The sequence below is a fragment of the Borostomias antarcticus genome (genome assembly GCF_949987555.1).
Source record: "Borostomias antarcticus genome assembly, chromosome: 5".
Classification (NCBI taxonomy): Eukaryota; Metazoa; Chordata; class Actinopteri; order Stomiiformes; family Stomiidae; genus Borostomias; species Borostomias antarcticus.
In genome coordinates, this window is record NC_140238.1 from 3,872,817 (window position 1) to 3,885,900 (window position 13,084).

The following is a 13,084-nucleotide window of genomic DNA, read 5'->3' on the forward strand; positions in this document are numbered from 1 at the left end:
CGCTGTTGCTGGAGAGATGTTTTTGGACGCCAGGAGGGGGCGCTGTTGCTGGAGAGATGTTTTTGGACGCCAGGAGGGGGCGCTGTTGCTGGAGAGATGTTTTTGGAAGCCAGGAGGGGGCGCTGTTGCTGGAGAGATGTTTTTGGACGCCAGGAGGGGGCGCTGTTGCTGGAGAGATGTTTTTGGACGCCAGGAGGGGGCGCTGTTGCTGGAGAGATGTTTTTGGAAGCCAGGAGGGGGCGCTGTTGCTGGAGAGATTCTTTTGGAAGCCAGGAGGGGGCGCTGTTGCTGGAGAGATCCTTTTGGAAGCCAGGAGGGGGCGCTGTTGCTGGAGAGATCCTTTTGGAAGCCAGGAGGGGGCGCTGTTGCATCATTTTTCGGGCTGTTAGCCACCATGGTCGCTACATAGACTAGGCATGGGGACATAGCGCCAGACAGTCAGGGCCAAGGGGCGTAACTCTCACGTCTAGGGTGTTTTGAAGGTGCCAGGTTATTGAGGGTTGCTCCAAATACTAGCTAGTAGTAGGGGAATGATTTTGGGCTGTCGGGCGAATTTAAGACATGAAGAAATATAGAGAACGATGGAGAGCAAATTCTGCATGTTGAACGACACAGAAGACCTGAAAACGTTGATTTCAAATAGCGAAGAGAGTTTGCAATTTGAAAGGTAACGTCAAGCTAGCTAGCTATGTTGGTAGCATGGCTAGTGCTAGCTGACGTTAGCTAGCTATCTCTGACCACCACCAACAGCTGGCTAGCTTCTGTTTGGAGCCTGTAGCTAATGTTAACTTGCTCACTAGCTGGATAAGTAAATAAGGATTTGTGTTCATGTAAAGTTAACTAACGTTTGTGAAAATGTCATTGTGCGTCTCTATTCGCGATATGATAAATGAGTGGGATGTAACTAGATAGCTATGGATTGCTTAGCAAAAACATGTCCCCATGCCAGCAGCACACAACGTTGCCCAACGTGAATATAACATGCATTTTCCTATCCGCAGATCAAAGACATTGTTTGAGGAGATCCGTGCTTCCATCAACAACAACGACGAAGAAGACCGTTCCTTCTGGAGGCCCGTGCTTCCATGGGGCGGTGTCTACGTGATCAGGGCAGGAAGGAAGGCCATCTCCTGCACTCCTCTCTATGTCAAGATCAACCTAAAGAACACCTGTACCATCGATGGGTTCCTCATGATCCTCTATGTGATCCTGCGAGACAATCAGGGGTTTCCCAGAGAGGTGGGCGTCTTCCTGGGCAAGCAGTTTGTGGAGCATTTCCTCTACCTGATGGACTCCTATGACTACACTACAGTCAAGATGCTGTGGATATGGGACAGGATGTCAAAGAGGCAGTACCGCTCCATCATCCAACACGCGGCACTGGAGATTGACCTTTTTGGCAACGAGCACGAGAACTTCACCAAGAACTTGGAAAACCTGATGTCCACTATGCAGGAGACCCTGTGCACTAACTGGAGCTGTCCTGCTCGCTTCCAGGTGTTCGTACAGAGGACAATCAACATCAAGTAAGAACGACAGAGAAGGAGACTGCATGCCTCGGCGCTGTTGAACAATACCTCTAATACGTTATAGTACCTTAGGGCCTGTCAACTCAAGCATCTAACCGGAGCGGAGACCTTCAGCTCTGTTAGTATACAAAGTGCTGATGAATGACTGCTGGTGATGAAAGTACAAAAATAAATAAATAAGTTAGGCATGATGACCCGTAAAAGAATCTCTGAAATGGGCCGTGTCCAAATGGGAAGGTTCCGTCCGTCACTAGCGTGAGCTTTACTAAAAAGGTCAGCTGGCCCACACCTCTGTCTTCAAGGGATTTTCTTTTTATTTCTCCCCCCTGACACTGCTTGGCTAAATTAAGACCCGGCTGTCTAATGAGAAGTAAGGTTTCCACCCATCACGAGTCTCCAGCAGAGCCTTATACAGGCATGTTCCCCCTCAGCGTTTAGATTAGGCAATCTATTCCTAACCACTATTCAAACAGTGTTTGTTATAGGCAACATACCTTACTCTGAAAGGGGACCAGGTGGAAGACTGCAGTTGAGTCAATCTGAAGGAATGGATGACGCCTTAGCCTAATACGCCTTAGCCTAATTCTGTTGGTAGTCAGAACAAGCTTTTCCTACTTTTATTCTGCTTCTCCTCCCAGCCCCCCCCACGAGCTACCCCATAGTGATCCCATCCAGTCAGCTGTGGATGAGTTCTTCTGTCCCAAGATCCTTCTCTGCAAAGAACTGGGGTAAGGTCGACACGTAACAATGTTCTTCCGTCACCTTCCGCCTTCCATCTCCCTGCTGTTTTCCCTTATGCTGATGAATGAGTTCTCTCTCTGTGTTCCGCAGGTGTAACGGACTGCGGGAGTTCTCCCAGAGGGTCTTCTGCCATGGACCCCCGCCATTCGTCATCCTCAACATGCAGCTGTGGAAGTCTGAGGAGCTGTCCTACGTGCCCTACCATCTGGCCTTGTCCCAGAACAGGTATGAGTAGTCCGAGTGGGACAGTTGTAGAACTAGTTTAAAGCTGCGTCTTATTTTTTTTTAGAGGGGACCACCTTGCTTGCAATTTTCCAGACCTGGGTCAAAATACTTATTTGAAATCCTTTCGGTATCTTCAGTGTTTGCTTGCTTCTGCCTGGAGTGTGTGGGATTTGCATTTACGGGAACAGAGTAGACTATGGCTGCGTTCCGAATCGCATACTTCTACTTCTTACTACCAGTACCTACTACAGCTGCCCTTAGAAAGTACGTACTTTGCAAGCAGTAGGCATCCTTGAAAGGCACCTTGAGAGGCGCCTTGAAATTTGCCCACATCCGTCGCTGTCCATAACGCGACATTCGTCTACAGCTGTCACGACTCGCACATATGACGCACATTTCCGCTGCGCACAGGATTGTGGGTCAGAATAGCCAGAAAAGCCTGCTGGCTTGCATACTGCAAAATACGACCAGATGTAGTAGGACATCCTGGTATTTTTGCCATACTGCATGTGGCATACTATGTATTGGGACATACTACATCCTGTTTTGGCATACTATATAGTAGGGTAGTATGCGATTCGGAACGCAGCCTATGGCTTCTGTTTTGCCAGACAAAAGCAATCAAGAACACATAAGTGATTGAAATGATGTAAAAGTGTATTTTGACCCAGGTATTTTATTTTCACACTGTCTTTGAGGTTTACCCAGGACTGAACTGAGCATGGTGGTATTATAGTGACATCCAATTGCCACACGTCTTTGTGCCCTGTCTTTCCAAAGGTACTCACTGGAGGGCGCCACACTCTTCAACAAAGAGGAGCATCACTACTCTGCAGCCTTCCAGATAGATGGCTACTGGATGCACTACGATGGGCTGAGAAGTGATAACCTGATTCTATTACACAAGCCCCCCGAGCTCCTGCTGCTCTCCTCACTCGTCTACATCCGCGCCTCCGACAAGCAGTGACCCGCATCTGTGTCAACAAGACCTGCCAGGGATATAGAGCCTAGGAGTCAGGCAGACAGCAGCCAGACCAATCCCGATCACAATGGCACGTATGCTTTAAATCACAGGGAGGAGGATCTACCATGTATCACCCCTCTTCAACGAGATTTCATTGGATCATCTCATCATCTAATCATACGAATTGCCATTTTTACGAAGTGGCATATATACCATGATGTTCCCAGATCACTTTAGATTGATGAGCGCAATTTTGCCTGACAGTTGCCTGCGAAGGCTCATTTTGCAAAAGGAAACTGCTTCGCCTTTTTGGGCCTGCTTGGAATCCAAGAATGTATATGGACTATAATAGTTCTGGGCCGGTATGCATTAATGATATTGCTTTCAATCAAACACCTCAAACCAATATATTTTGAGTGTTATATGATAAATGTCTGTGAGTCATAACAATGTAGCATTCTTAAATTGGATTTTACCTCTGGAATTTGTCAGAAAGAACAAATGTCAATTTCATACTTAACCATGTGGCTTCATAACTTTTTCCACACCATTTGTGCATACCTGCCCTGGCCTCAAATCGAACTGGTGCTTTTTGTATTTCAACTGTGATTTGAAGGGATGAGAAACAGTCAAGAAAAACACATTACACCATGTGGAGATTTCCTCTTTATGTTGCTTTCTTGCTTTTGTTAACTTGTCGAAATTAGTTCTGAGGTTTAAGTAATTACTAATACTGAGTAGCAAGGAAGCAAGTTAATATTCATACTGATATTGTATTATGTAACTCCAAGTGACTTGGAATAAAGAGTACAAATACATGTGACTACATTTTAAACTACAAATATTTTCCCCCAGGGTTCAGAACCTCACATCGTGCCTCTGCCAATTTTAAAATATTATCCTTTGTCAAAGAACATTGGAAAAATGTAACTGAGCAACAGCCCTGGTGTTGAATGGTGTAATGGTTGTCCATTTTCTATGCAGCCATTGTTAAACTTTTTAAAAGCAATAAAACATATTTTTATATTTTACCATTTGTATGAATTTTGTATTTCAGCACAAGTTAGACAAAAAAGACAACTGAAAGTGGTACCTTTAAGGCAGGCATTTATTAATTTTAACTGGGTACAACTGCACCACACAAACAAACTGGCTAAAATGTATGCAAAATGTATTGAAAGCATGATAACGTGAAAGAATAATAATTACTGCTTCTACGTCTAGGTTAGCTTGTAGTTCCAGTAATAATCCACAGGATATAAAATTCAAGATTATTACCTTACTTCAGTCACAATTCAGACACACCGATGAGGAAATGTAAAAGAAGCAGTGGTAATTTGGCTAACATTGACATCAGTTTCAAAGGATTTCTTCCAGACACAAAACAGTAGAGTGGTAGTCCTTCCTGGACTTGATATTAGTAGTCCCTCTGCATTCTTTAGACTTGATATTAGTAGTCCCTCTGCATTCTTTAGACTTGATATTAGTAGTCCCTCTGCATTCTTTAGACTTGATATTAGTAGTCCCTCTGCATTCTTTAGACTTGATATTAGTAGTCCCTCTGCATTCTTTAGTAAAACAAGCACTTTGGTGAGACTGGTGGCAAAAGAAGACATGGTTAGGCCATGAATTAAAAAAACAAAACGATGAGCTTCACACATTTTAATAAATCCCTTCACTTTGCAGTTTCACGTTTTCAGATTCCACATGTGATCAGAAGTTATCTCTACAAAGCAGTAAAGAATAAACCTGTGTACCACAGATATTAACGGTGTTTTCAATGTACTGACAACATGGCATCCCTACATGATAGGCTTAGAACATGGATGCTTTGGCATGGCAGCAGCAGCGAGGACGATCACGCCTGCGTGACCTCAGTCCTGGCTGATGTTCTCTACAGCTCAGCGACAACCACCTAACATCAACAGCGAGACATCATCACAATGAACATGAATCAACAGACGATGGCTAATGTAAAAGGCTATTTCTATTCAAAAGTATGATCTATCCGTTTTTTGTCATCCATTAAATGTTCAGTTAGCCTGAACATACACCTCTTTTTTAAATAAAACAAATTCAGTTCACCTTGACTCGCCCATGTATGTTTCAAATAGAATATAGTTTGAAAAAGGATCATTGAAACAGGCCTCACACAACTATTTTGATAAGCTCTATCTAGTACACTGTAGTGACAATGGTCTTTTATTGCTTGAACAAGACTAAAGAGTCTTTAAATGTATGTTTACAAGGGTTGTCCATCACCATATCTTGCTTAAGCGCAAGCTAATGCTCAGAGGATGAAAACTGGCCAAAACTGACAGTGCATAAATGGATGAGGACGAATCGCAAAAGTGTATATTAATTGCAAGGGTGCTGTCTGCCTAGGCAGACAAGGACTGGCTTAAGACAGCTATTTATGACAAATATCAACAATACAAGGGGAAACTGTTTTTCTTATCTTTTTAAACTTGTGAAATGTCAATTTGATTCCATCTGCAAACCTCTCCAATGAGCTAGCATGCACAACATTGGCGATGGTGTAGGTTCAGAGTACAGTGAGAAACAACTGGGTCAAAGGAATTAGTGGTATTTCATCAGAGAAGTATAAACAACAGTTCAGAGACGACAGACATGCCACGTGTGATTCCATTACAGCAATATGAGATGCCTTGGCTTTTAAGGAGAGTAAATTAAAAGCAAAATAATTAATCCACAGAAGAAAAAAAATCTTATTGCATTGTCTAAATGCCATTAGCCTAAATTGAGACCTATTTACAAAGTACACTATGTATCAAATAGTTTGGTAATGCAGAGCTCTGTTAAATGCCCACATGTGCAAACATCTAGAATGGACAATGCAAATCAAACAGTACTTTCATTCTGGACCAAAAAAACTACAACTTCAGGTTACATTTTATATCCCCAGTTCTTGGATAATATGAGTGAGGCGCTTCCATGGGCGCTTCCCATAGTGAGATACTGAGGGAATATTTGAACTATGATTCAAACTGACGCTACGCCACCATCCCCCACCCCCCACACAATAGCACAGAAGAATGCAACAAACACACATCAGCATTGAGGAGAACTGCAGGCTTTGTGAACGTGGGTCGTATTTTGGCACTTCTCATGGCTGGCTGTGTGTGAGCTCTCATCCTGAGCGTGTCAGGTAAGACCCAGCTCAGCCCGTCTCACACACACGCTCCAGGGGAGGGCGAGCGAATGGAGACGCTAGAGATGTAAGCCCGTCACATGCACAACAGGCCTTGTTCTCAACTGACCAGAGGGCAATAATTAATCTTCACTACTGATGAAACTGGCGTTAGTGGAGGGCATCTGGGGATATTGGGAATGCATAAAATCAAAATAGCCTTTCCGGAACTGCTGTACCAATCAGATCATCATATAAACTATTAGTCATAGACCATGCCAAAGAACTTCACAAAGGACTCAAAGTAAAGACTGGCGTTCTTGGATGTCCAGCCAAAGAGTTGCCTTCTAGCAAGACTCAGGGCTTTATTGCAGGGAGGGGGCCTTTTTTAAATTCGGGGGGAATTTAACGCACATAAGTATATATGACCGACATTGACAACCACAAAAACAGAACACAACAGAGAAACAAATTAAAGTTAGCCTCGTGCTGTGAGGCTACACAGAGACAAAGAGCTGAATCCTGAATCCTAAATATAGCACCAGTTAGTATTGTGTACAAACAAACCCAGTGAAAAGAGGGACAGGATCACTTTTCCCATGCTCACGAGGAGGGACAGAGAGTAAGTATGACCCATCCACAGGAGGAGGATGTAACAGAAGCCGTAACATGGGTATGGATCTCTGAACCACTCCCAGGGGTGAAACAGAGATGGGCCACAGGAGAATTCAGTGGGGTTTGTTTATCCTTTTTTTTTTTTTTGTTTAACCTCTCCTGCAACCCTTGAATCAAAGACGTACGCATGCATGCGCACACACACGCGTGCGCGCACACACACAAGTAACCCAGTGCAGAAAACATTTACAGGCAATGCACTAGAGGATATATTCATATTTATATATTTCTTTTTCGTTTCGACTATTTACAAGAGAGGAAAAGGCAGCCCTTCTTACGTGAATATAAAGATTCCGATTTTTTTCATTTTGTGAAGCACTGATTTAGATGCAGACGTTTCAAACTCAGTGTGTGAACTGATCACTGTGCCTGAGTTTTTAGTTCTGCACACACAGATACACAAAAGACCAAACAATCATTTCTGACATGCACATACTCCCAATCACACCCACATCATACCCACACACACACACACACACACACATACACATCCACAAACTTGGCTACACTTCCACACATACATACAATCAAACTTTAACGACCTTAAAAAAAACAGAACGCATGTTTTGCTCAGGGCAGTGAAATAAAAACAAAAGACTGGAGTGAAACACAGAAAACCGATGTACTTGAACATAAAAACATGTCTACAAAGAGTGACAGATCTCTTCCACAATTCCTCCGGATAACGGCCCAGAGTCCTTGTTGTGGTTCAGCAGCAGCAGAGTGGTCGTCTCCTCGTCTTTCTTTATCCTGATCTCTCATCTAGACCCAGACCTCCTCCACCACCTCCTCCTCCTCCTCCTGCTTCCTCCGGTCACCTCTGTGGTCCCCTGCACCAGCCAGCCTGGCGCGTCCATCCATCCGTCCGTCTGTCCAGCGAGCTCTCTGTCTGGGCTCCACGTCAGCGCGGCGCCCCCCTCCTCCTCCTCCTCCTCGGCCCACGGTGGATGAATGGGGGGTGGGGTTGGGTGGGGAAAGACAAATAAAAGAAAAGCCTTTTGTCTAAGTCTTCTCTTAAGGAGTCCTGCCCAGGCGAGCCATGGGTCAAAGGGCGGTGAGGCCAAAGTTACAGCGGCAGTACATCATGCCGCTGGAGTCCAGCCAGCTGTCCGTGATGGGGTCGTAACGCTGGACAGTGTTCAGGTAGGATGACCCCGAGTGGCCCCCCACCACGTAGAGGTAGTTGTCCACTATGGCCGAGCCAACACCTGGGGGAGTGAACACAGGGGGGCATCATCTTAATCCCATTTGGCTGATTAACATAAAACAGTGATATCTGTGCTCCGCACTCATATCTTGTAATATTTGACAAGTCATCCTTTTTGGGAAAAGGCACTCATCTTTTAATTCTGACACCGAATATCAAAAATGCTTTTGATAACACTCGCTTCGAGTGACGATGTCCCGACTCACCTGTGCGCGGTTCGTTCATGGGCCGGCAGGCGGTCCACTGGTTCTGATGCGGGTCGTACCTCTCGATGCTGGACAGGTGGGACACGCCGTTGTGTCCGCCCACCACGAATATAAACCCCAGCATGACTCCTACTCCGAAGTTGATGCGCTTGTCTGCCATAGAGGCCACCATTTCCCAGGCGTCCTTGCTGGGGTCGTACCTCTCCACACTGTGAGGACAGACAACAGCCCAGTAAAGAGACAAACAAACAGATAATGCTGCAGCGACACTAAAACCATTTGTCTGACAATCAGGGTTAAGTATATCAGTTCGATATACAGTGGAGCCAAATGTTCACAAAACATTAAGTGGACCTTAGGTCAAACTGAAGTGCAATACCAACAATAATGTATTACTAGTGCGTGTAACATATGCATTTGGAAATTGTCTTACTAACACAAGGTGTTAACCAGCACTATATTGGTACTAAGGTACCATCATCACATGCCCAAAGCAGCCTAATTTAACACAGCCATGAATTACCGCGTCAAGGTGATGAAACCCTTAACAACATCTGACACTTTGGGAGTTGCTGTACAGCTTCTAAGAGTACCAAGGTCTCATCAGTGGGGGGGGGGGAGAGGCAGTCCCAAAAGAATCTCGGTCCAAACACATTCTCCTGAGGGGTTTGGGGAGTCAAGGTAACTTGAGTAACCACAACAGAGACGCGTCTCTAGAGGGCAAAGATGACGCCAGAGGACTAGGCAGCAGCGCAAGACCTCATATGAAAGGAAACTTCCAGCAGCACCTCTGATGTTCCCATCCACTCATTAGCAGGCGAGGGGTCGTTTTCACAGCAACTCTACACACATCCCTCGCTGATGTGCTACTTTGGTTAGACGGGAGGGAGGGAGATGCAACAGATCTTGAACCTGTGTAAAAGGCGGGCTACAGTATGTAAGTTCAAGGCTGTGGATAAGAGGGGAACTGACGGCCTTTCCGTGGGATCAAAGCCTTGATATAAAAGGTATTTTAGGGTGGCGTTGCCATATACCATAAATAACCTCTCTGAAGTGTCAACTGTCACGCTGCCAAAGAGGTGTTTGATGATGTGTGTTTACCCCTTACATCATCCCACTGTATCTAAAGACCCATAGTGAGACTTAATCAAGGCCATGTCATCCTAATAGAGAGGTATTATTGCTTACAGGCCAAGCACAATGTCATATCATATATAAGCTGCATTTACAATACACATAGAGGACCACCATACCTGTTCATATGGGCTGGTCCATAGCCACCGATGGCATACACCATGCCATCCAGCACCGCTGTGGCAAAGCAGCTGCGTGACTTGGTCATGGGCGCCACAGGCTGCCACTCCTTCACCTTGGGGACGTACTTCTCCACCGACTGCAGGTAGTACTGGCCATCGTAGCCCCCCAGCGCATACAGCTCCCCCGCCAGGACTACAACTCCCAGGGTGCTACGGCACTCCGCCATGCGCTCCACGGAGGACCATGTGTTGCTGTCAGGGTCCCAGCTCTCCACCGTGCTCTCGTGTCTCCGGTAACTAATGCCCTGTCGCATGTGTGTGGCGATCCCTCCCACCACATAGACCTTCTGATCCAACACTGCCACTCCAAACTCATACCGGGGTACGCTTAGAGGGGCAAGCCCGATCCATGAGTCTGTCTGGGGGAAATACATTTCCATGCTGCAAGACAGAGAGACAGACACAAGAAAACAATCCTTAAGTACATTACGAGGCACTAATCATTCAGACATGATTTTTTTTTGGTGTAAAACGGTGCTCAGAATCATTCTTTTTTTTTTTTTACTTTTTTTTTATTGCTTCCACATAATTCACAATTCACAAAACACACATAAAACAAACAAACATTGTCAGTGGGATATTCGATCAGAATCATTCTTAAAGGGGGAAGAACTACCTCTCCAGGGTGGCAAAGAGTCCAGCCTTGCCTCCCACGGCGAGGAGCACTTTGGGGGCGCACCGCGGCCGTGTGGACAGCACCGTCTGGTAGGAGAGGCGGTGCTCAGGCATGAAATGGTATTTGAGGGCCTCGTTGAGCAGGTGCTTGCACGCGTGGTCGTCTCGGATAAGGTGGTTGGCCTCGTAGAGCCGGGTGAGGAACTTGACGCTGAGGAAAGGCAGGCGGACGCAATGCAGGAGCTGAGCCAGGTGCTGCTGTCTCTCCGTCACGTCGTACTTGATCCAGGACTCCAGGGCGTAAAACACAGTCTCCTCAGTCACCACCTTAAGACAGTCGTTTGACACTATTTCGTCCAACTCCGCCCTGGTCAGCTCGAAAAACTCCTCAGTCTGGCACACCTCCTCAAAATGCTGGCAGATGAACTTAGTGGCGGCCAGGCAGAGGTCGTGGCAGCCGTAGGTCTCAGCGAAGCGGGAGATGCCTATACAGTTCCCAGCATCCAGCTGGCTTTCTAGGAAGGAGCAGCATTCCTTTAGCACCAGCTTGACCTGGAGCAGGTTTGCCGCTGGTAGTAACGACTCCACTGTCTCCTGTGAGATGAACACGGTGCCAGTGTAGGCATATTCAACGATGGCCTATGAGAGAGGGGAAAAAAGTGAGAGGTGTTGTAAAAGTGTCTTGGGCTATGATATGAATTTGATCAAATGCCTATTTGACACATAACTATGAATAAAAAAGATCCTAGTGTCTCTGCTGATCACTGCTGACATACCTGTAGCGCTGCCTCGTCAATGCACTGAAACTCCACCTCCGAGGTCTCCTTCTCAGACAGGTTGCCCGTGAACATGGCCTTGAAGTAGGGGCTGATGCTGGCCAGAACCACTTTGTGGGCATGGATCTTGGCATCGCCCACACGCAGCACAATGTCGCACAGCTCATGGTCCTGCCGCAGCAGCTGGAGGCCTTGCAGCAGCTGCTCAGAGTGGGGCCGCGTCAGACTGGCAAGCATATAGGACTGAGCCTGCTGGTCCATCTGAAAAGGAGGATTCACATCAGTACCATGATGTCCCACCTTCAAAGGGTGCAGAAGAGCAACTGACTTTTAATCTTCACTTGCTATAGGCCTTATCCACCCATTTCCAAGCAGCACCGTCGGTTGAGGAAGCTAAACTGATCTCAATACAAATGTTGTCAGCAATCGAGAAATCCACTTGGAAACAAATCTTTACAGCATAAGATGCGTTATACTGATAAGCTTTGAAACTAGCTAGCTAGCTGCCAACAATATATGATTGGTAGCTAGATAATACGTTACTGTATCGTCAGTCAAAGCTGCCCGACAAGACAGTAGTAGCATAGCTAACGTTTGCTAAACAACGTGAGCTCGTCGGCAGTATCAGACTATCGAGTCTGTTTAGTTTCCTGGCCAACGTTAGTGATCTTCCCACTATCGGTCTACTTCTTGGTTGCTAAATGAGTATTAGTGGCAAATAAAGACTCACATAATTTGCACCAGCTAGGTAGCTCACGGTAACTGACGAACGTTCAGATTTGTTCAATCTTTTTTGGGGTATTTGACAAAGATTCATACTTTCACGTTGCATTCTGAATTGGATCAATTATTCTGTTTTTACAAAAACTCACCGGACGAAGGTTTTGTTCGCTAGATACAGGCCTCGGGCAAGAACATGCATTACAAGGACATGCTAACGTTAGCATGCTAGTTAGCATTTGCACTGCTGCAGAGAAGAGCCCGTGTGATTTTGTAGCTAAAAATAAACCCAGTTAGCTTCATAGACTGATACACAGATATTAACAGGGTTGTGGTCAGTACTGTTAATATAATGGGAGTCAACTGACGTGACCGAGATATATTTAACAAAATCTATAGATACAGGAGGAGCAAACCTGTGTTGCGCGTCAGATGTGCCGCTGTCAAGATGTGTTTTGCAGTGTTGAGTTCAGCACAGCAGCGGTGGGAAGGAGGAACCAGGAGGAACCTGGGAGGAACCAGTAGGAACCTGGTAGGAACAGGAACCCCGAGAGCTGTCAAGAAAACAAACACCACAACACACGACTGCGCCACTTCCGGGAGTGGGGATCTTCAAAGTGAATGAATGCCAAATTTGTTGATTTTATTGAATGATTTGTCAACTGAACCTGAAAAGTAGAAACACAGCCAATAATAGGTTATAAGTAGAATAATACATACAGTACTTCAGTAGCAGTGATCTGCATTATGCTGTGAAAGTCAGACATATCACAACATATGTCAGGTATGATTTACCATCTGCTCTATCCATTAAAACATTGACGGAATTGAGTTTTAGGCGCCTGGTGTTTTATTTCTGTTCTCTGACTTTTATAATGGGCCACTAAAGTCTGTAATATGTGGCACTGCTGGAGTTATCGTGCCAATGGCATGAGTTTAGTCTGAGGGATTTCTAGATG

At 45.6% G+C, this 13,084-nt stretch overlaps 2 protein-coding genes across 2 annotated transcripts; one reads left to right on the top strand and one right to left on the bottom strand.

The window, feature by feature from the left end:
- Positions 1-541: 541 nt before the first annotated feature.
- On the top strand, positions 542-4,412 carry dorip1 (dopamine receptor interacting protein 1). The gene is made up of 5 exons (XM_084438500.1): positions 542-667; positions 1,002-1,526; positions 2,168-2,257; positions 2,361-2,495; positions 3,276-4,412. Exons 1-5 carry the CDS (start codon positions 582-584, stop codon positions 3,460-3,462), a joined length of 1,023 nt encoding a protein of 340 aa, XP_084294626.1. The 5' UTR covers positions 542-581; the 3' UTR covers positions 3,463-4,412.
- Positions 4,413-8,167: 3,755 nt separating this feature from the next.
- Positions 8,168-12,593, bottom strand: klhl28 (kelch like family member 28). The gene is made up of 6 exons (XM_084438488.1): positions 12,542-12,593; positions 11,406-11,666; positions 10,631-11,268; positions 9,952-10,395; positions 8,699-8,907; positions 8,168-8,493 (listed from the first exon to the last, which is right to left on the bottom strand). Exons 2-6 carry the CDS (start codon positions 11,664-11,666, stop codon positions 8,330-8,332), a joined length of 1,716 nt encoding a protein of 571 aa, XP_084294614.1. The 5' UTR covers positions 12,542-12,593; the 3' UTR covers positions 8,168-8,329.
- Between the last annotated feature and the right edge of the window lie 491 nt (positions 12,594-13,084).